The sequence below is a fragment of the Meriones unguiculatus genome, chromosome 2, assembly GCF_030254825.1.
Source record: "Meriones unguiculatus strain TT.TT164.6M chromosome 2, Bangor_MerUng_6.1, whole genome shotgun sequence".
In the NCBI taxonomy this organism is placed as follows: domain Eukaryota; kingdom Metazoa; phylum Chordata; class Mammalia; order Rodentia; family Muridae; genus Meriones; species Meriones unguiculatus.
Genome location: NC_083350.1, coordinates 35,724,227 through 35,748,409, shown reverse-complemented (window position 1 = coordinate 35,748,409; position 24,183 = coordinate 35,724,227). Strand labels below are relative to the sequence as shown.

Below are 24,183 nucleotides of genomic sequence, written 5' to 3'. Positions count from 1 at the left end.
ACTGAACTGTCTTGCCTACCCCCTCCAAATATTTTGTTCTTACAGAAGTAGTTGCAGAGTTTGAAAGAGCTTGGAGAACCTTGAAATGCTTTGTGAGAACATTAGGGTCATTCTTATGAGGGTTTACAAGTCAAGAAGACAAGGGATTAGCCACAGATGGAAATGGGGATTCTGTTAGAAATTGAAATACAGGTCATCCTTGCTACTCTGCTTGAAGACTTCAGCTACAGTCTGTGCCTGCCCTGGAGCTTTACGGAAGGTAGACCCTAGGAGGCTTAAACTGGGATATTTGATGGAAATCTCTGAATGGTAAAAACATTCACACTGTAACTTGGGATCATTCTCTATGGGCAGGGAAAGGAAGAAAGCATGCTTGTGAAAACAAATTTCCCCTGCCTTCCAAAAAGGTTAGTATGTGGTCGGGGGGTGGGGTGGGGGGACCCGTAAGCTGCTTGGCAAGACTGATGTTCATTCTCTCAGCTATCTCAAAATCCTCAAGGGCACTCTTAAAAATATATATATGTTCTTTGATAATTCCATTCATATCTTGATTTATATTCACCCTTCCTCCCCCAGCTGTTCCTAGATCCATCCTCCTCCTTTCCTGTCAGACTCTGTGTCCCATTTTCCCATTTATGCTAATTTTTGCTACCCCAAATATTCTTAGATATGTGACCTTCCACTGGGCCATGTTGGATTGGTCGTTATGCCTAAGCTTAAACATTGCCACTGTGGGGGCTCATGGTTGTCGGATATACCCTTTTTATTTTTAATTTCAAGTAAGGTATACTTGTATAAAAACTTGTATAAAAAAATGCACAGAGTTCTTAACGAGGTTCAGAAGTGTGAGCATTCAGGCCTACTAATATTGAAGGAGAAAGAAAAAGACTAATGGCCATTCAAAAATCTGCATGTCTGGTATAAATCAGACCCTCCCTCAGAGAAGTGAATTTATAGGCTCTATCTGTTGGGTGGAACAATCGTAAATCAATGAGGATAGGCAGAGAACAGCCAGCAGAAGATCTGTAGTTTTGCCAGGGTGTGTGGAGAAGCAGTGAGAACCAATCATACCTGACTGCATTACTCGGCTTTTCAGAACACAGCTTAAGAGGAGGACATTTTCACCTCACAGATTTAGAGTTTTCAGACCATGGTCAAAGACCCTAACCCCAACACGCCCATTCAGCTGTGAGTTCGCCAGTGGATCATCCCTGATGACGTCTGTGGATGTGGGTGTGTGTATGCCCGTGTGCATGCACATCAACCCGTAAAGGTGTGGTTGCACACACAAATGTGTGTGTATAGATGCAGGAGCCGGAGGCTAAACTCAAGAGTCATTCTTGATAAGCAATCGCCTTGTTTCTTTGGATAGAGTCTCTCACTAGGGGCAGGAGCTGGCTGATCACAACAAAGCTGACTGGACGGTGAGCTCTAAGGATCCGGTGCTTAGAATGTGAGCCTGCACCACCGGGCCACACTTTTCCTGTGATCCTCATGCTTGTGCAGCAAGCACTCTACCAACTCAGTTGACTTCCCGGTCTCTCCCAGTTACCTCTTTAAGAAGGTACCAACCTCTGGGAACAAAGCTTTCAACACACAAGCCGATGTGAGGGAACTTCATATTCAAACCATAATACTAGGTTCTCATCCTTTCAATTGCTAGCTCTGAACAGTTTGTTCACTGGCTTTCTATTTCCTCAGTACTGAAATAAGAATGATATTAAAGATTAAGTCATATTAGGCTTTCAAAACAAGACCATATTACTTGTGTCAGTGGGTGGTAAGTAATTTATAGTTCATAATAATGTATAAGCATTATGCTTTCATGGTTGTTGATGCTAATACTGTTATAATCCTTAGAGAGAGGAGTAAATGCTTGTACCCGAAAATGACTACGCTAAGGAAAGAAAATTGACTGTCAACACTAAGTTCTCTCTTTCTCTTTTAATCAATTAAGGAAAGATGGAATAAATAGGAAAGTGCCAATTCCCAGCCTTCTTCTCATGCCAATGGATTGCGGGGCTCAGATATCCTACCTGCTTATAGTTTCATAAACTTCTTATAATGTGCACATTAGGAGTATCTCATATTCTTGAGGAAAAGACTGGGAGGAAAATACTAGCTTTATTATTATGAAGATAAGGTATCTGCTAGTTTCCTACTCTACAATTTCTTGTTTGCTCAAAGTTATCCTAGAGAGAGCTTTTCCTTGAAAAAGCCGTGATTTGTAATATTTTTTAATTTGATATCATGGCATTGTATTCATTCTATTATTTGTTATATTATATTCATCATATACTTTTATTCATCCTAGCTAACTGTAAGCTCTTAACAATCTCAATTGGAGTTAGGAAGAAATGATTGCAAGCACTCAAGCCTGTACCAGCCATCGCCAGCGTAGCATTGATCAAGCAGTGGTACATGTTTTGACAGTACAGGGTAGGATGATTGATGACAGAACCCACAAACAGTTTCCGTACAGGTAAAGTACAGCTGTACACCCCAGCATGACAGTTTTGCTCAAGGAGAGATCCCACCACTCTTGTCTCAGTTTGTGCAATTACTCCCTCATGCACTGACAAAGACAAAAAACAGCTAACAGCATTTCTTAGAACATATGCCCTCTGCCAAATGTTGCATGGCTGTAGTTCATCCCCAGAATGGATCATTATGACATAGTTGAGAAACAAGAATTCATCCAAAATGTGCAGTAATGGTAGGTAGAGATTTATGTGCTGTGTTCTTGCCCTTGCTCTGTGCTCTTCCATCACCTCTAGGAGAGAAGTCATTGCACCCCTGAGCTCCAGAAGGGAGGGTTTCACTGATTACTGCTCAGTTGTTAGCAATTTGGGAGACTTGGTGGGCATAAATTCCGTGTTGGCTGGTCTCACTTCTCCCTCAGTTGCTTCTTCCTGATACCTTTCCATTTTCCTTCCCTACTTTTTTCACCAACACTTTCTCCCATCTTTTCTTGTATCCCACGTGGTCATCAAAATAGTTGATGTGTTCCTCCTTTGCAAAAGTGCACAAATGGTAGGGAAGTAAAAACACTGCATGTCCTTGTATAATCTCTCTCATGTTGTTACTTCCATTCTTAATTTGTCACTACGTTATTTTGAAATCTGCCCTCTTTGTTCTTCAGACGTTTTCGTGCATGAAGTGTGATGAACTCAACCTCTGACTGCCTTCCCTCCAATCTCGTCCATTTATTTTCCCCTTTATGGTTGTTGGACATTGATCCTACCTCTGTAGGAATGACATATTTAGGTATGGCAACACTATAAATACATTTCTGAGAATTCTTAATTGCATGGTGATTGCCGCACCCTTTTTTGTCATTGTTAAAAGTCCCTGGAGAGGGTAAAACACAGTTCTCTTGGGAAGCAGGTCTGTTTTCAGCAGCTGGTTCCTGAAGCAAGCAGAATTCTATTACAGACTGTGCTGGAACTGGGACGGCGTACCAGGGCAGGATTTTGTCAACCTAGTGGGCATAGAAACCCCTCACAGCTGCTGTCAGTAACGACCTCTTAAGCAGTTCTGAAAGCCTAATGCCTGGAGTTGCAGAGAAGGTATTTGCCTTCGTAGTTCAGCATCTACCATGAAGCCCTCTGCAGACGTGCTGGAGATCATAGCCTGCTCCATCCTCATTCTTGTGAGCTTCGTAGGAAATGTATGTTTATTTTATTCCACGAGCAAGTGCATCACCGGGGGCCTGCAGACATCCTTCCTTCTCATTATCAGCCTCGTGTTTGTCCACCTTATGAAGAACCTGGTGGTGAACATCCTTAAGATCGTTTACTCGGCCGGGGTCTTGCTGGATTCGGTCGGCTGCAAAGCTCTGCACTTCACTGCAGCCCTGACAACTTCCCTGGCCATCTGGTTCATGTTACATTTTGCTCTGTTCTACCACCGGAAGCTTTACCAAATTGTCTACCCCTTGAGTAGGGCAGCAAACCTGAACCAACAGAAGTACTCCTTGAAGGAGATTTCTGCACTCTGGGTGGCTGGTGTAGCAGTGTATATTCCAGTGTTGGTATACACTAAAAAACCAGAACACCCAAATCCTGGAAATGATACAGCCTCCCTGCCTACTAACAGAATTTACATGGATTGCTTAACTGGCTTTGGAAATGAGCAGGTAGAGTTTTACTATGGGAAAATATTTTTAGTTTTAATTGATATTCTTCCCTTAGCCATCTTAGTATTTGTCTGTTTCTGGATGGCTCTCCTCCTCCTGGAGAAGAAGAAAATGACATATGGTGACATCTGGATTGGTGATGATGACTCAGAAACCGAGGTCCTTCGAGGGGCCAAGTTCAGTATCTTGTTAATGTTGCTGATCACTCCTCTTTGGGTTTCTCACTTTATCTTAGTCTATTTCTTGAAGGACTTGGCAGCTTATGCCTTTATTCCAGCTGTGCTCACAGCCCTCTCCTCTGGCTTCTCTGCTCTTAGTCCTTTCCTGCTTATGCTGGTTAATTACAAAATGAAGCTGGTGTCCTTCTGTGGAGTCCAACAGGAAAAATCCACAGCACCGCCTGCAGACATTATTCTGTCTCCATATGCTTAATGACTGAGTGAAGGGACCCAGGTGAATCTCTGTGAAGCAGATCCCATTGCTGGGGAAAATAGATGCAGCTTTCAAAGCCCTCAATAAATTTCTGAAAAGACAGCTAGAAAACTGACTCCTCTAGAAAGTGATTTCTTAGAGAGACTTTACAAGCAGAAGAACACTAAGTTGCTATAAACTGAAGAAAGACAGCCATTATGAAATTTGTCAGGACAGTGAATCTCAACCTTCCTAATATTGCAATACTTTAAAAGAGCTCACCAAGCATAAATTATTTTGTGGCTATTTTATAACTGCAATTTTGCTACTGTTATAATCATAATGTAAATATACGGTGTGCAGGATATCTGATATGTGACCCCAAAGGGGCCATGCCCCACAGGTTGAGAACCACATATCTAGAATAACACTGTGTTTTGTAACGGAGAATTTCTAAAGAAAGTCAATGACCTGTACATGAGCTCGGCGTGGGCACCATGTTAAGTATTTACTTTGTGCAGTGTGTTGTACTTTAAAAAACGATGTTGTTGAAACTGAGGTAAACTCTTCCTACATGAATTCCTCAAGATGTTCCCGAGGAAACTGTGTTTATCCTGTGCTTTCTCTGAACAATCTCCCAATGTATTGGAGGTGCATTAGGTGTGCAGTGCTCAGTGTTGGCAGTTTTCGTCATAGGATCTCATGGAAGCTGGGAGGAGATCTTTCTCATTGTCCCCACCCTAGGTCTTTAGTAAAATATATTGAGATAAGAAGTATTGAATTAAAGTATTGGTATCTGCTTAATCATATTCTCCAAGTGTGTATGATGTACAGATATTTGGTTGTTCTTGGCATATAACATATTCTCCTTGCTTAATCATATAAACATAAAACTGCATTTTTTTTCTTCAGAAAAGAAAGGACATTGAGTTTATAGATAAATTATTTCTGCTTTTGATCTTTAAGTGGGTGCATTCACAAAAGGCAACAAATTATCTTTAAAAATCCTCATAACATTTTGCTACCTAGAATTTGGATTCAATTTTAAAAGAGCATTACAATTTTAATTAAAATTATACAGCTAGGTCTTTTATTTATTTATTTGTATCTGGTTGCTGTAATCGCTTAACTCTTGGGATACAATAAATAATTATTTTAAATATATTTGCAATTTACATACAAAGCAGTACATTTAAATGTAATTCTTAATAATGGTTTTCACTTTCTTGCAGTAGCAACATATCTGGGGATTCTTCTGCAGTTCTAGTGAATCAGCCTCTTGAAACTGAGATTTTTGCTCTGAAAGGCTGTCAAATTGCAAATCTGAATATCATTTACAGAAGAGACTTTAGAATATCTTAGTTGCTAGGCAGTGCTGCAAAGAAAGTAAATTTCAAAGAAACCAAAGCCACAATTCAGTAAGGTTTGTGCACCATTGTGTGTCCCTTGTTTGACACTGAGAATTTTTAAAAAGTCAGACTTAAGAGCTTCTGAGACTTCCGGGTGGTCTTCATGGGAAATGCTTAGCTGAGTCCACCGAGGCAGTTTAATCAGAGGGCACCAGGCACGGATCCTGGATAATGAAGTTAACATCTGGAGAGATGGAGGATGTGGGGAAGAGGTCGCCATCTTTTAATTGACTGCAGATGTAGCCAAAGCTAGGAATAGCCATTGATCTTAAGTAGTGGTTCTTAGATGCGGTTCTGGGACCCAAAGAAACAATATGGCCCCGGAACTTGGTAGAAATGCAGATTCTAGGGCCTCACCTCAGACCTGTTGAATCAGAAAGTCTGCGTTGAATACAGCAATATTTTAATGAACCTTTCTGAATGAGTTTCATGCATGAAGCAGCTTGAGAACCACAGGTCTAGGCCTGCTCCAAACTTTAATCCTCACAAACGATCAGAATAAAGCCAAGATAACTGACTCAAGATGTCGTACTCAGTGCTCCTCGTGTGTGTTGCTGCCATGTCTGCCTCCCTCTAAAACAGCAATCAGGTTTGCCATCTGTGTTCCATACATCGTCAACAATAATTGCCAAGCAAATAAATCCACTGTAGAAATTAAGTCATCTTTGCAAAATTGAGAATAAAGCATGAAACTTCAGGTGTGTGCAAATAATTTGAAACTTGGATTTGGATTGTTTCCTATAGTATCTACAGATCCAGTTTCCAGATCATTCCATAGTTCTGTCCAGAAACCAGTGCAAAACAAGGCTGGCTTAGGCCCAGCTCAACTTCCCAGTGCTAGCAACGCTTTTTTTCCTTCCCAGACACTTGCATCCAGATTTGGCCTCATTAGATCACAGTTTTTGTCCTTGTGAAGTTGGTAAGTTTCATCTATGATGGAGAATCATATGCTTACTGAATGACCCATAGTTCTTTCTTTTGAATTACTTTTCATCTTAAGTCTCTTGTTCTCCTTTTTTCTCTTCTGAAAAGTTACATAGTCCTGTCAAATTCTTGCTGGAATCTAGACAGCACGGATGAGAACAAGAGAGAATTAGCAGATGCTGTCAAGGTAGCACATTTATTGGTGGGTAAAAGTGGGTCAGGACTGTCACTGTCAGAAGGACTTTGCAAGTGTTTCCTGAGTTCACCTCTGACCATACAGAATCTTTCACTGACCCAGTGCAGAATTCTGATCTCTTCTATGGCTCCCACCAGACAGAGCTGACCAGTTTTGTGCCAGGCTCACTTCGGTCATACAAAGCACTCTACCTTATTCTAGCCTATCCTGCTTGCCATCAAACACCAAATCCTTTCTGAGCATCTCAGAGGCTCCCTCTTTGAGTCTAAGACATGTTCAGGAAGTCAAATATTTCTTACCTACTGGTCGTTACATTTTTGAAAGAGAGAAGACAGTTGAGTTTGTTTTTCTTGTCTGAGATAGATATCCCTTAATTCTGCTGCATAATAGGAGGGTTGGCCAACCATGAACTCCCTTCCTTCCTTATTTTGTCTTGGTTCATCCCAACCTATGTCTTCATAAGAAGTGACACCAGAAACTAAACACATGTCTTTCTCTTTTTGTGAGTCTGTATATTATTTTTTATTTTTACCTTCTCTGGTATGGCTGCTGTGAACATGGATTCTTTCCAACTTCAAAAAGTATTTTAAACGGAACACTCATCTTTTTAAAAATTCTATGTATTTTATTTTTAAATTTTTTATAATTTATTCAATTTATATCCCAATTGTAGTCCCCTCCTGGTCCCACTCTACCTCTCTCTTCCCCCCATCACTTTCCCCTAGTCTACTGAAATGGGGAGTTCTCCTCCCCTGCCATCTCTTCCTAGCTTATCAAGTCTCATCATGACTGCCTGGATCCTCTTCCTCTGTGGGCTGGGAAGGTCACATAGCCAGGGGGAAGTGATTAAAGAGCAGGCACAACTAAGTTCACATCAGAGGCAGCCCCTGCTCTCTCTCCTTTCTTGGGAGCCCATATGGAGACTGAACTGACTATGGGCTACATCTGAGCAGAGCAGCTAGGTCCTCTCCATGCATAGGCCTTGCTTGGTACGCCAGTCCTTACAAAACTCCCTGGGCTCATGATTTTTAGCTTTGTTGGTCTCCCTGTGGAGGTCTTGTCCCCTCTGTGTCCTTCTATTCCCCCTTTCTTCCACAAGACACCCTGAACTCTGCCCAAAGTCTGGCTATGTGTCTCATCGTCTGCTTCGATCTCCTGTTGAGTAGAGCCTTTCAGAGGACCCTCTATAGTAGGCTCCCATCTTGTTGAACACTCATCTTAAACCTTATACACAGACACAATACAGATTTGAAAGAATATGTATACATATACATATATATACGTATGACTGTATATATATGTATATAATATATATATATATTAAAGTTAGGACTAGCCTTTTCTATCACTAGCGCTTTAGTGTAAGTTAGCTGACTCTTAGTGTTTGGTTTCAGAAATCACAAATTAATCCCCAGATCATTAGCAAGAATTTTAAAGTGTTAAATCGGGAGTTAAAGCTGAGAGAGAGCAATATTTATAGAAATTTATCAGAGAAATCCTGATCTCTGGCAAGAATTCTGCTACTATAGTACTGCCTTAATTGCCTTTTCAAGAAGACATACTATAGAATAGTCATACATTGTAAAACCAACAGCTCTTAGTCATGTGATAAAATAGCAATTCATTGGTAATTGGAAACAATTATTCCCAGGTCACCTTATTAACAAATGCACCAATGACTCCAGTGTGAAGCTTTAAAGCACTCAAAGGGCTAACTCTGAGTCAGGTCTAACTCTGAGTTTTGTTCTGTAGGTTAAGTAACGTAAGATTCCCAACGTCATTAATAAAAGGCGCATTGCTGTGAGCCATGAACTTTCTAATTTTACCCATTGTCAAAAGAATGACTGTCATAAATCTAAAGTGTTCTTAAAGATGAAGCTGAACTATTAAACCAACTACTTGATGCTGGAATACGGTGTCTCACATATGGTGTGCGGTGTGCTCAACAGAGAATTCTGTACTTCTACGTGATTGTGATGGCCATGTCTAGCTTTCTACTTAAGCTCCATAAGAAAGATGAGTGACTCACTTGGTGTTATGGTTCCTGAAAACTCAGAGCAATGCAGTTCAGGATGGAACTATGTTCTGGGATTCTGATTGAGACAGCTCAAAACAAACCCATGTGTAAGGTCAGAACCTGAACCTTCTGGCAGAATGAGATCTTTGTCAGCTGCCCATCCTTCATGATGGGGCCTGGGGGCCATGACAGTCCTGTGTTTTCCCATCTATAAAATCGGAAGTGCATAAATGCAGATTATAATTCACGATATTTCCCTTTCTCACAGGACTATAAAAAATAAACATTAAACATATTGATGGTGATTTGGAAACAGAAAGTGTATGAAACAGATGCGGGTTGCTTCACGATTACAGTTTTAGCAAGAATTTGAGGGGATGGGTGGTGCTTGGCTTAAAACCCATATTTTTGGCTGTGTGTCCATAAGGCATTAGGTAACCTTTCAGAACCTTGGTTTCTTTATATCCATAGTGGAAATTATGAAGCTGTTTTTAGGTTCTTTATGAGACAAAGTGAGTAGAAACTATATGTAAACTCGCCCAACCCTACAGGCTCGGGAGATGACTTAGAAGGTAAAAAGCCTTATTGCACAAGTGTGAGAGCCTTCGCTTGGATCACAAGTGCCTACACTAAATGGTGAGTGTGGTGAAGCGGGCCTGTAAACCCAGTGGAGACAAGAGGATCCCTTGGACTGGCTGGCTGCCAGCCTAGCTACCAGCTCAGTGGGAGATCCCGCTCATGAGAATGAAGCTGAGGAGAGTGATGGGACAGGATAACCGGTGTGTTCTGCTAGCCTCCGTAGACACGCACAAGTGCAAACATACAAAATCTAACCCAGTCCTAGACTCCAGTGCACAGTTTTTTCCATATTGTTCTGAGAGTAGTATATAGTATCCTTTCCATGCAGTGCCTTTACTCTGTCACATGGATGTCTTTTGTTTGCTATCAAAATACTCAACTGTAGTTTTCCAAACATGCCAGAAAACTTGATATTCTAAGAACACGCTGCACTTGGAATACTCCCATGGCCATGCCTGTCTATCACCCAGGTCTCATCCACCCCCTTCCAATCCCTCTTTAAAAGAAAAACTACGGTGGTCAGTGTGAGATTTGCAAAGTGTCCTTCTGAGTTCTCTTTTGCAAGCCTTTGTGCCCGTGCTGTCACAACTCCCCAAGGATCCCCTCATCCTTGCCTGACTCTTATTTGCACCAGACAGACTTTCCCATCCCCAAGGTCTAGGCTCTGGTCCATGTATATTCAGCAAGTACCAAATTAGACTGAAATGGCTTGTTTTCTTGCTTGCTTCCTCTGTACTGCATGTTCCACACTGATGTGGAGCATTTGGTCCTACCCAGCATGTATGCTCAGTCAGACTGTTCCATAAATGAAGAGCTGGGGAGACCACAAGTTTGTGCTTTCCCTCTGTTCCTCATCTATGTTTCTTGGCACTCCTTGCACTGTCTCTTTCTAGCAGAAATTTCTTGCCTCTATCATTTATCTGCTTCAAGAGTAGGCATTTAGCAACTGCCATGTTTTCTGGCCACTGTTGAATCAAAGACTGAAAAAGAAACTGAATCCAACATTTGGAATCAGTTGCTTCCTTGCCAGCCAAGCCACAGAGCCAACTGGGGACATTTCCACCCAAGCCTTTCAGGTCTTTGTTTGTAATATTTTTTCAGTTCTTATATTCAACAAAGTAAACACAGTGTCTGCATGCAGGCTCGCGACTTGAAAATGTATCTGAGTATAAATTTGGCAGGGATATGAGGAGTATAAGGATCTTTTTCCAAGTGTTAGTGGATTATAGGGTGAAGAAGTGAGTCGCCATGCAAATCAACTGTAGTTACCTCACCACTGAGCATTCTCTGCTCATATATGTTGACAGGCCCCGCTTATTTTTAATTACTCGGCCTCATAATATACATGTGTAAAAGTAGAAATAGAGACTTTGACAGGAAAGAAGAAATGTGAGTAATTCCAGCCTTCAGAGTGACTCCATACTAACTCCTTCTAAATGGAGTGAGGCAATACATTTTCAAAAGAGTTTTGGTAGAGCAATTTATGTGATGTGTGAGTGTAGTCACAAATCAATGTGCCTTTTATGAGCCAAGCACATCAAAATGTGTATATTAGCATGAGTGCAGTTCCTCAAAGAGATTCTGTTGGCCACTTCAGGTTTTTTCCACTGATGCTGCCATTACCCACCAGATTTTTGCAAGTCCTCATTTGGCATGACTTTTTCAGAGTCCCTCTGCAAGTCACACACATCCACAAATGAAAATACCTCCCCAAATCATTGAACAAGGAAAGAGTGCTGTTTCTAATGAGTCACCTACTTTTTATTATCACATTTGATTCTTTGCCACTTTGAGATCTCTCCCAGCTCATGGGGTAGTCGTGCCTTCTCAGAAATGACCTCATGAGAAAGAGATCATTGACAGACCTGAGCACCGAAGAGCTTTTCTCAGCAAATGGTACTTTGGGAAGCAGCTGAGTCAGATAGACCTACACACTGTTGGCTTTTCCTTTCATTTTGTACATCACAAGCCAAGTGCCAGTTTGGAGTTTGAGTAAAGTGTATTTCAGCTCTTTGGACTCAGCCAAATAAAAGGACCAAATAAAAGGACCAGCAGCTTCTGGAAAGCATGCAAGCCTTGGGGATACCTGGCTACATCTCTCATATCTGAATATTGTCCTTCCTCCTGTAGCAATTTTTGTACCCAGTTGGAAAAACTAAACCCTTCAAACTAATTTCTGTTCTTTTCACTCTCTGTCCAACTTTCATCTTCCTTCTGAAACTCCAGAAAAGTTGTTTTTCAAATGTGCCACAGACATGGCTGCATGAATAATGCTACAGTTTGTTAAAAGCTCAATGGAGTCTTAACTGAGAGTATTTCAGTCAGTTGGCGATACCCCACTAAAGAGGCCAGATCTTCAGAGATGTGGGCTGCAGACAGAAGGGCTTCAATACGATCGAAAGCCCGCAGGAAAGCTACTCAACTGAAAATAGCTTTCAGCACTGGGGACGATGAGGCCTATGAATACTTTAAGGTATAAAGTCTTAAAGCAGTGGTGGTTCTGTGCCTTTCTAATGCAGCGAGCCTTTAATACAGTTCCTCATGTTGTGGTGACCCCAACCATAAAATTATTTTCATCGATACTCCATAACTTTAATCTTGCTACTGTTACGAATCGTAATGTAAGAAGTTTTGGAGATAGAGGTTTGCCAAGGCGTCACAACCCACAGTTTGAGAACTACTGTGACCTGGATGCAATTCACAGTATCTGATATCTCATGTAAAGGTTTGAAGCTCAGCGCTTCTTTCTGGAGACCTGAAATGTATTTTTCACTTAGGGAGAAGCCTGATCGTGTTGGACTGAGGAGAAGCCCTCTTGCTGCTAAGCTGATGCTCTGGGCCAGAGAGAAAGAAGGCTTTGGGGTCTCTTTCTGGGCTTCCACTTGGCACAGCTTCCTGCCTTCCCTTTTACCCACACCATGTAAACCCACACGAGTGTGTAAGAAAGTGAGACCCCGCCACCCTCCAGTTGTAAAGGAGAGGAAACATAATCTGTACCTCGTAACATTTTATTATGTTTGCGAAGGTTTTTCCTTCTCTAATACTGGAGCTGAAAAAAAAATTGTGCCTTGCTAGTCGTTTATTTGTTAAATTAAAAAGTGTGTTGCTCTTGTGGTGTGATCATTTCAAGTGATCTTAATACAAGAAATTCTTAGAATGTTGCTATACTAGAATTGTTGTCTTAGAATACAAATGAAGTCAACAGTCTCGGCGGGGGACACCAACCAAAAGAGTGTAGGGTGGTGGTGGTGGTGCTTAGTGTTTAAAATCCCATTCCATTCTGCAATATGTCTTCTGAGGTCCAAACTTAGAAACATTGCAGGCCAGGCCTGAGCAGGGCATCCCGGGAGGGATCTGCTGAGCTGGGGTGTACAACTTAGTAAATACCATGGTGGTACTTACCACCACCATTCCACGGTCATTATTGGGAATGTGGACCCATGTACCCAAGACAAGATTTTAAATATTTTTAAAGAAAAGCCCCAAATTAAAAATTTCATGTGAAATCACCCAAGGTCCACCAAGCAGCGGATAGAAAGAGATGCTGAGACTCACAGCCACACACTGGGTGAACACAGAGTCTTATGGAAGAGTGGGGGCATAGAAGGACCTGAAGGTGACAAAAGCTCCCTAAGAAGACCAACAGAGACAACTATCCAGACCCTAGGAGCCTTGTGGAGGCTGAAGCACCAACCACGGACCATGCATGGACTAGGCCCCCTACACAGATGTAACTGATAGGCAGCTAGGTCTTCATGCAGGTTCTCTAGTAAGGGGGGTGAGGGCTGTCTCTGGTATGGACTCTGTTGCCTGCTTTTCAATCACTTTCCCCTGACAGGGCTGCATTGCCAGACCACAGGAAAAGAGGATGCAATTAGTCCTGATGAGACCTAATAGGCTGGGGTGGGTTGGTGTGTGGGGGTATCTCTCCTTTTCTGAGGAGTAGAGGAAGGTAAATGGAGGAAGGGGGAGGAAAGGTGGGACAAGAAGGAAAAGAGGTAGGGGGCAATGATTGGGATGTAAAGTGAATAAATAAATAAATTAATTAATTAAACATTTTTCACGTGAAATTACCCAAGGTCTACAAGTTGAAAACTCATTTGTGGCTGGGATTTATTTATTTATTTATTTATAGACCAAAAAAAGTTATTTTTAGAAATAAAATAAGCAACTCCTACCTGTGGGACAGACTTGGCCTTGGTTCATGGATCTCCAATATGCACCCTGTGTGGCTAGACATCCTATTAGGGAACATATGTCATCAGCTGGGAATCAAGGCTCTGGATTTCCAAGCTGGGTGGATAGGAGGGGGCTGAAGAGTAGGAAAGAAAAATCAGAAAAATCAGAGTCCAGCACACTTTCATATCTTGTGTTGTCATCAGAAGCATCTGCCTAGACAGACCTCACCATCCCCTGACCCCAGCTTCTCAAAAAGGGACACTGATGCCCAGTAGAAAGGCACATGAGAAAAGGAGAGAACCAACAATGACCACAGGGACAACTGAAAAGAAAGCATTGGAAATGTGATCAGGACTGATCAACTGGGGATTTCCACACAGTAAAAGCGACAATATAAATACATTCAAAGTGACTTTTCAAAACAGAGAAAGAGAGAGGGAGAGAGAGAGAGAGAGAGAGAGAGAGAGAGAGAGAGAGAGAGAGAGAGACGGTGAAACCACACAAAAGGAAGCGGGTAACAGATAAAACAAGCTTTCCTGAAGGAGATGGCTCTGTAGGAAGCAAGGGAATGTTCCAGATGCTGAGCCCTCTTGTCCTCTGGCCTGTAAAGAAAATCTCATCCCTGCCCTCCAGGGGCAAATACAAAGGTTTCGTTTCTGCTTTGATGTGATGATTCATATTATCTTCTAGTTCCATTCTGCTAGCATGGCTACATTCACATGAACACCGCCCTTTCTACTGTCAGAACGCCAAAAATGGATTCAGTGACTACCTGTTAATTGGGTTGCCTAAGGCATATTCATCTGCAATTTGTATTTGGTCTTGTATTTCTGTGCATTTAAAGACCTGCTTAGTTTCCAGTTCTCGTGTGTGTCTTTCTTCATTGTTTCTTTGTATTTCTGTGGTGTTGGTACCTAACTGCCTTATTCTGAACAAGAAAGGATTAAGGTGCTACTTTCAGGATGGACTATATCTGCTGTAATTTAAACGACCTAAAATGAGACAGGCCTGTGGCGAGGGAAGGAGAATGAAATTAGTAAGAGGCTTGAGATAGGATTGTATTTATGTTTATCATAATTATGCCATTTTATAACATGGTTGTTCAGAATAAGAAAACACAGTGATGACACTGACTGAAGCCATGGCAATGGCCTGTGACTCCACAGTTCATCATAGGGCTGCAGACTGAGGGGGCAGAGTGGGAGCTAAAGAAAAGCCATTAGCCGATGAGCTGAAACTCGGTCACGGTTGTCTCAGAAACTGTGCATATGTAGAAGAGAAAGCCCCAAGGGGGTGTGTTTCCCTCTGAAAAGCTCTGTGAGGATTACAGGGAAAGCGATGTGCTTTCGCACCTAAGCCCTTCGTTTCAGATCCATGGTTAGATTTTTATCAATAATGAAGTGTCTGGTTTTAAGTTTTATTTTTACAAAGAAAAAAATTTTTTTTCTAAAACCGTGATTTCAGAAGAACTGTATCCATATATCGTAAATAGATCATTTCATTTGAGGTTGAAACAGCACTCTACTCTGTTTCTGGGTGGCTCTGCATTGTAATTAAGACTGTGAGTGAAACATATATGTGGAAAGGGAAAAGGAAACATGGAAAATTAAATTAGGTCATAGGTTTGAGGTATAACTTGGTATATAAAATGGTAGCATAGCTATACCATTTTCATAAGTCAAATGGGAGAATGAATCAAAATATTTAGAAAGGAAGTGCTTAGAATGAGAGTTTTGTTTTGTTTTGTTTTTGAGAAAATAAACTAGCTAGCCAGGAATGATGGCACATGCGTGTACTCTTAAGAAGCAGAGGCAGGAGAAGCATTGTAAGTTAGAGACCAATTTGGTCTACATAGTTCCAAGTCATCCAGGGGCATTGTCTCAATAATACAATTTAAGAAGCCTGCTTAGACTCTAGATTTTATACAAAGGATCTCATTTTCATTTGCCTAGATGTACTTTCACTGTCCAGCAATTTTCGCATTTAGCAAGGCGTACCTTAGTGACAGAATCAAAAGAGCAAGACATGAGCCATTTACAATACTCACATGTGGGTGAGTAAGACAATTTGTGTAATAGGAGAGAGACACTGCAGGAAACAGAATCTTTTTTTTTTTCAATATCTCACAGCTGACAGAGGATAATTGCACTCTAAGGTACCGCCAGGAGATCTCTATTTCTGTTCTTGACATGTGTAGGTACCACTGTCACTGCCGATGGTGATGATGATAAGTGATGGGAAAATGAAGTGGGAAGTGATGTATCTTACCCTGACACACTTAAAGGATTGCCACAGGCATGCCTGAGGCAAGTGCTGACTGAGGACATTCTGTTGCCTGCGTCAGGTCACTCTGCCACTGTCAGTCAGTGCTGCTTAAGGCGGAGGGCATTGTAATAACTCAATTCAAATCTAGACTTAAAGCCCCACCTCCTTCTTTGTTTCCCTCACCTCCATTGCTGAATTTGAGGCTCACACCAAAAGTTCTAAAATAGCCATTACTTTTGATTTGTTGGTGTCTGTCTTGAAATTGTGTGATTAATATGGTGATGTGTTATTCATGGCTTCATTCACAGCAACCAAGGATATACCACAGAAAATACCTGAACAGTTTCCCTAATGGTTCCAGGAGACTCTTCCCATAAAGTTCAAACGTTCACCCAGGGTCTGGTGAGAGCAGAGTATGGGCATTGTTGAAAACTAACATTTATCATAGGGGAAAAATCTGACCCTGGCTTCTGCCCTGGAGAAGATAAGTGCAAATCAAGTAAAGCAAAGGATTATGGGTGCTCCCTGGGGAGTGGTGCTGAGGACTGAAGGAGCTGTGCTCATGGCTTTGCAAAGCCTGGATTTGGAGGGAAGAAATGTGCCTCAGGGCAATGCTATTACCCAATTACCTTTTCTGGTTTTATTTGTTCAAATAGAGATAATACTTTTAGTTATAAATAACTGACCTTTAACCTTTTTTTTTTTTCTGCTTCTGCCCCATCCAGGAAATTATAAGTATTTGACCATACTCAAAATGTACAAAGAAGAATAATGGAAGCCCCTGAATACCTTGATTTGGATGAAATTGACTTTAGTGATGACATTTCTGTAAGTATTACTACTTACAAGCAATATTTTCACAGTGTTCTGCCTTCCTGATTATGAGCCACTTTCTTTGCCTCGTCTGTGTTTCCACAACTCTTCAAATACTTTTATGAACTGAAAACAAGCTCATGTGACAGATACAGTGTGTTTGGAGGGAGGAAGACAATTACCAGGAAGAATTGGTTAATCTGGAGTTAAAAAAGAATTATGCCTAATTGTGTATGAGTTGTGGGTGAAGGGGTGCAAGACGTTCAGCCTTGCTTAGCATTCCATTCCTAATCTGTTCCAAGGTTGTTTTTAAAAGTATTGATGAGTTTATTTGTTAAGCCTCACATATACATAATTTAACCTATGGGCGTTCATTCCCAGTTTCCTTAAATATATTACAACTAGCATTCTCTCAAGTTCACAATAACACAAAACAAAGCCAAGCTGGCATTTCATTGATGAAAAATGACTAAGCAGTACAGAGCAACTACTGCTCTTCCAGAAGATGTGAGTTCAGTCCTCAACACCCATACCAGGCGGCTCCAACTGCGTGTACCTCCAGCTCCAGGGAACCCGACACCCTCTTCTGGCCTCTGTGGACACTGCACTCTTATGTGCATATACCGTGCATACACAAAACAAAAATAAACATTAAGATAAAGAGAATGTGTCCAATCACTGAAAGCATCAAAACACAAATTGAACACTTGGGAATACTAACATGTCATGCATTGATAAAGATCTGAGCAGCTGACTTCTGCATTCCTATCATTCTGAATACCTTGCTTCATCAAGCCCTGCTTCTTCTCTCTTTACTAAAGCTTCTGAGCAAATTGCCTACATGTGGCTCACCTAGAGCTGCATGAGATTCATTCCATGCCATATAGTCAGTTCTGTCATCCAGTAACATGTTGGCACTCTTGCCCCAGGAGCTCACAGCTTCCGACCTCATTTCTTTGATCTCTCAGGGCCTGGAGCTTTGGGTCACCGTTGGCTGTTTCCCCCAAACAGTGGGCTTACTTTGACATGGATCTGGATGGTTTATTCCTGAGCTGTGTTCCTCATTGTGCATAACAGGCATACTTCACATGATCACAGATATGACAAATCACCCTTTTCATACATCCTTGGATCATTCTGGTTTTGAACTAGAAAAATATGACTTCATTATTAGCTTCTAGTTAATTTTTATTGGTCTTTATTCAGACTAATGTGAAGTCAGAGTCTTCTTTTCCACGATGTGTGTGTGTGTGTGTGTGTGTGTGTGTGTGTGTGTGTGTGTGTATGTATGTGAATCAGTCACTGTGCTTGACTTGAGAAGGTTTCTAATGTGGTTCTTTTGTGACTCTTCCTCTCAAGGTGTTTGAATCTGAATGAACAGCCAAAAAATGAGCAATAATATAAATATTTGTTTGAACGTTGGAAGATGTAAAAGATTGCATTATCATTAAGAGTTTAGTGGTAGCTCTTACAAAGTTTAAGAGTTTTTGTGTTATTAATTTTGGTTTTGTTCCAAGTAGTTGTTTATTCATCTGTCTATTCGCCATGCTAGGGACAGAACCCACTGAGTCACACATTCTAGGAATGCGTTCTACCACTGAAACCTTTGGTTTTGTTAGACCAAGTGTCACTATGTAGCCCAGGATGGCCTTGAGTTTATGATCTCCTGCCTCAAACTTTGAAGCTGTCATTAAAAAATTGACCAGGTTGTGTTTTAAGAAAACAGGCTTTGAAGGCAGCCATCCTGGGGTTCCTAGCTTCTTCTTCCCATCATTGGCTGGATGATTTGAAATACATTAATTTCTCTTTGCTGGGATGTTCATCTAACTTTTTAAATTATTTTAAGGTTTGGGTGAAATGATAATATATGTGAAACACTTAGCTTGGCACACAGTTAACTCACTCTTTAAAATAGTAGCTTTTGTTATTGTTTCAATGAATAATGCAATAATATTTATCTGACCAATAGTGGAGAAAGAACTCAAGGGAAAAGACCAGGCATGGTGTCAAGATTTTCTTTTAAGTACAACAGAGCAGTAGTTGTATTTACAGAAGAATCAGCTGGCAGCAGCCCATAATTTTGATGAATTGGAAAGCTTGTCTTGAAAGATAAAATGTATTAAACAATAACTGGAGCTGTTTAGCAAATTGGGTTACAGGATTATGCCTCTCTAACTTTACCACTCGGAACCATAAATTCAGATTTCCATCAGTAAGAATGTACCTTTATGCTCCCTTTTAAATAGATTCTAATGGTTTGGTCTTCAGCTTGCATTAAAACTTAGGGCAGATTTGAAGTGCACAGCATTGATGAAACAGTAATAGAAAATAACTATTTCCTATGGGCCAGCAGCATCTTGTTTCATCTTCACGAAGATTCTATGGAGGAGGTTGTGTAGCCTTCTAGCTTTGACCTGTGATAGATACTAAAGATCTTACCTGTTGCCAAGGGTCACCAGTTAGTTGAGAGCACACAGTGTCCAGAATACTGAGCTTCACTGTAGCACTTCCCTGCCTGTTCCAGATGAATATAGTTTACTGCAGTGATTCAAGCCAATGGCAATTTTTTTCTGTCTCTATTTACCACTCACAAACATTTGGTGATACTGAATTTTCGTTGTCATACCGGGAAGGTTCTACCAGCTCTAGTGGGTAGAAACCAGTGATGTACCGTGTACAAGGACAGCCTCCTTGACAGAAAATTATCCAGTCTACACTGTTGACAGTATGGAGGGTGAGAGTTCCAAGTCTACTCTAATCCCCCTTGAAACTGAAGAAGCTCTAATTAGCAACCTCTCCAGCCTAATACATTATTTTATCATAATTCGGTATGAGTCAAGTTTAATACCCTCAACATGACAGCGTTTCAGTGTTCCTATTTAATGATTTCATAGAGAAAAAGTGAACACAAACTCTTAAATAGTGAAGCAAGTGTTCAGCAAGAGTTCTTGGCCTGTTTAGGTAAATTAGGAGCATTGGCTGTTGAGGCTTCTAAATGAGAGTCAGAATGGGATGAGTTTCCCAAGTGGAAAGCAGCACAAAGAGAAATGAAGTTTCCCCTGAACTTGTTTTTACTTTTTGTATTGCACAGACCTCTCTCTCTGCCGGCCCTTCTGCCTCTTTCCTGCTGAAGTGGCAGGAGGGGTTGGGGGATGGTCCAGGCAGCATTTGGAAAAATATGTTTACAAAATCATGCTGGGGTTTAAAACTCCCCTTCTTACCCTCCAACTATAGCCCAATTACGTAGTTTGGGCTTTGAATTTCATGGTTTTCCCCTCTGGTCATGAGAGTGGTTCTTGTTTTAATTAAAACACAAGCTGTATATTTGTATAGAAAAACAGCTAGAACTTGCTGTCTTTATCTAATGAGACAAAACACAGAAGGCAACCATCTTATTTTGAAGTTCCCCAGACTTGAAAATAATGGGGCTTCCTTTTGTAAAATGCAAAGTTTAAGCTGTACATCTCTGTAACCCTGCCATCTGAGGAGAGCTGTAAGCCGTGAGAGAGGGCTCATACAAACACAAAAAGGCTCAGACCATCCTTTCACTGCAAAGAGATTTACAGAGCCCTTTATTCCTGTGAGAGCCAGGTCTTCCCATCATTAAACTAAAACAAAATCCTCCAGGACTCATAGGAACCATGGTATATTTCTTTTACCAAGGAAAGCCAATATTTGGTTCTCAAAAATAATATCTTACCAAGGACTGAATAGCTAAAGCAGGGGCTGAAATGCAGCTAGGCAAAGGATGTCTGCCACTGTCTGCACCGCACAGAGCTGAAATCTTTTAAGTCAGTTATCTTGCTCACGCCTCACAAAGCTGTGAGAACGCAGGCTTTGGTTTCATCTTGTCTTACAGATGACTGAGTTGAGACTCCAGAGGTACTGCGATGGCCACACGGTTACAGATAGAACGTGGCAGGGTCAGGACTGGACTACAGAACTCTTTGACGAGGGTACTGTGACCTTCTGAGAAGCTTAGTTGAGTGGGGGTGCCTCTACCTCTAAACCAGTCACCTCATGCGCCATCATCTCCATTTGGTATTGGAGGGCTCACAAATTGCATCTTGGCAGTGATGGACTGCCAAGTATAAGTAAATAAAATCTTGGCTCCTAGTATAAGTAAATAAAATCAGCAAAAAGGGAACCGGGCAAGACCCTTGCGTTTACTATGCCTAAAGTTTCCCTCGAAGGTGACCAGGGGCTTCATGTGGACTCTGGATGCCCCAGACCCTGCTTCACTGTTCCTACCAGCCCTGCTCTTCCTAGAAGTCACCCATCTCTTGTTCATATTTAAACCTTTCTTGATGCCAGTCTGTGTGCTGTGGTTTCAGCAGCAATAAGAATACTATTACCTTTTTTATTTGCAGTGTTTTATTTGCTGTGCCCTACACTTAAATCCAAATTGTCTCTTATTCCCCTCTTTTCATATTCCTTATTTTAACCCTAAATGCCCTATTTGTCACTGTTGTCTAAGACCTTCCCAAGAAATTGACTAGAAATTGTCTAATCCAGCAATGATGTGTAATATGTTGTGGACCTCAAAATTGAACTCAATTTCCCTTCTCTATCTTAGACCAAACACCCCTAGAAAAGAAGAAAATTAGGCAGAGGCTGACTTTGAAGAAGAAAGAGCACTCGCATCTTTTTAAAATTAAATTTAATTTTAATTTTAATTTAAAGAGCAACTGATTTTTAATTTGCCTTATTCTGGAGTCCTAGTCCTGCCAGGTTGCCATAGTATTTATTAGACTGACTACACAGCTTATTTATATAAACTACTTGCTCATAGCTAACTGTTTTGCCAGCAAGTGTTTATTAAACATCAACAGTGTTCCAGGCACAGTTTTAGGTTTGGAGAAATAGCATAAACTTGGTCTGTGCTCTCAGAGAGTTTACAATAGCAAATAAGCTATTATATTTCATAGAATGTAACATATTTATTATAACTGTGAAATGTCAGAGTAACTCTATGTGAAGTCACATCTTGGTACCAGTCACTGTTCCTGGCAGCCTGTACATCTTGGTGGTGATTGACTCTTGGCTCACGGTTGAAGCTAGACAAAGCGCTGGCGCTGGACAAGGTCCATGGCTGGCCAGCTACCCGACTGCAAGATAAATGTGTCTTTTAATTGCTTCATCATTTATAATTTTTCAACATTAATTATTATGTAGGATTAAGTTTTTAGTGTTTTTTGGTACTCTAAATGTAAATAATCATGGCACTTAGCATTTGTTCAGACTTACTGTACACCAGACAGGATTCCCATGCGTCTCAGTATTAGCTCGGAGTCTTCACATTCACACTCTGTTCTGGTAATGTAATTACCCCATTTTACCAATGGGATTAAAGAACTAAGATGACCAAGAAAACGTTGAAGCCTGGGTATAATGTGGGCAGTCTGGCTCCAGAATCCACATGGGTAACCATGCTGTGAAAGGTGACTTTGCTGGACCTGTGGCCATCCTTCGACTTTGCAGTTCATCTTGGCCTCTCACCATTCACCTCCAGTCCTCACAGTAGGGGGTCCTTCAGCCCTGCTCTCACACTCCCTTTCCCAGGGTGGACCTTCAGTGTTGCGCAACCACACACTGCATCAGATACATTAATATTACAATACGGTAATTCCTGCTGTACTCTTAAAACTGATCAGAAAGAGAGGTCGAGTTTTTTTCATACCAGCCACAAACACTATCTAGCATAAAAAGTGTAAAAGAATTTTGTTACTTTATCAAATCTTGACAAACACAGTTAAAGCAAGAAACCATTGCAAAAGCCATATGCATGCAAGAATGGAATGGAGTAGAGTAATTCTCATTAATGGAATTTACCCAACTGGTAAAATGAAATGGAATTAAGGAGAGTGAGAAGGATGTAACAAGATGTGGGTGGACCATCTGCATGGAAGGGCAGTTGCCGAAACGGAGATGTTGGCTAAGTCTCCTGATGAAATGTAGTGTTGAAAGAGCAGAACGCCTCACGGAAAGGACTGAACAGTAATAGAGCCTATGTGGGGGAGGAAAAGTAAAGCTTCTACAAAAGAAACTGGGAAGAATATTTCAGACGTAAAGGGAAAAAAAAAAAAAAACAAGAAAGGCCAAAAGAGAAATCAGGAGTTTAGAAATTAAAACAAAACAATAAAACCCAAGAAATTGGTCATTATAAAGTTCAGAGGCCACAGAGTTTTCCACTAGAAACTCTGGCCATGCGAAGCATCACACCATGAGACTAAAAGAGAAAATGAGGAGCTAAGGAAACAGAGACAAGAAGAAAGGCAAGTCCTATAACGGAGGTGGCTAATGAGCACAAGAGCAGGAAAGCTGGAGGCCACTGCGGGAGGCAGAGCATCCTGATGCACAGGGATGCTCCTTCTCTTTGTAGGCTCTGAGGCAAGAGCCTGGGTTGAGAGAGTGGTTGAGCAAGAGGAAAGAATCGTGCTGGCAGGTCAAGGGCCCTGAGAAACAGGAGCAGAGGGCTAGCGACACAGGAATAGACTCCCTGTGCCACATCCTCAGAGCTATGTGGATTCAAGACATGCTTCTTCAGTGTTAGGCTGGCCTTTGAAGAGGACAGCATTTTAGGGGAAAAAAAAGTCTTAGGCTCAGAAAATCTCTTCTAGCTACACGTCCGCTTTTACAGACAGCTTTGCTTATGTGGAAGGCTGTGGTTCTGCCACATGACTGCCAAAGTACCTGCCTGAATTCTGGGAAACTCTGAGAAACCATGAGTCTCGTGATAGATTGAATGGACAGTTCATTTTCTTTTTCCTTTGGAAACATATAGAACCTTGGTTATTTAAAAACCTGTCAGCTTGAAAATGTGCTTGGGATGTTCTTTCATTTCCTGTGGCTCATTACCGCTTGAGTAGCATCTGCTTGCTCACCTAACTGTCTTCAGTTTGCAAGACTAAAGGCCTGACAATATTTGGTGGTCAGAGATTCCCACAGTCCAGTGTAGAAGTCATGTTCTGTCTTTATGAATCCCGTGCATGTGCAAACTGTTTAGCATGGCAAGAGGATGAAACTGACCACTGTGGCCTGGCAGGTAGGTATAAGGTTGTATGGTATCAAACAACTATAGTTTGGGAAGCAAACTTTCAGTGTCCACCGTTGTCTACAAACTCTCCCAAACAAGGAAAGGGTTAAGAGGGGTCACATAAGGTACCAAGGTAGACTGAGGTATCGTTTTTTGTTTTTTTGTTGTTTTTTTTTTAATTTCCTGCCCCAGCTCCTGCCTGCTCCTTTTTTGTTC

At 41.3% G+C, this 24,183-nt stretch overlaps 2 protein-coding genes across 7 annotated transcripts in view; both read left to right on the top strand.

The window, feature by feature from the left end:
* Sncaip (synuclein alpha interacting protein) overlaps nt 1–24,183 on the top strand; it is a 139,277-nt gene that overhangs the window by 52,669 nt on the left and 62,425 nt on the right. For 5 of the 6 annotated variants that reach the window (XM_060377271.1, XM_060377275.1, XM_060377274.1 and 2 more), the window contains exon 2: nt 16,844–16,946. In XM_060377271.1, coding sequence (XP_060233254.1) covers nt 16,890–16,946 — 57 coding nt within the window. In that variant the 5' untranslated portion in view covers nt 16,844–16,889. Of the gene's footprint in view, nt 1–16,842; nt 16,947–24,183 lie in introns of those variants that run through there. The other variant, XM_021657193.2, reaches the window with a different exon arrangement.
* Nucleotides 3,249–7,344, top strand: LOC132652312 (uncharacterized). Its single transcript, XM_060377270.1, has one exon. The coding sequence runs from the start codon at nt 3,599–3,601 to the stop codon at nt 4,568–4,570; it is 972 nt and encodes a 323-aa protein (XP_060233253.1). The 5' UTR covers nt 3,249–3,598; the 3' UTR covers nt 4,571–7,344.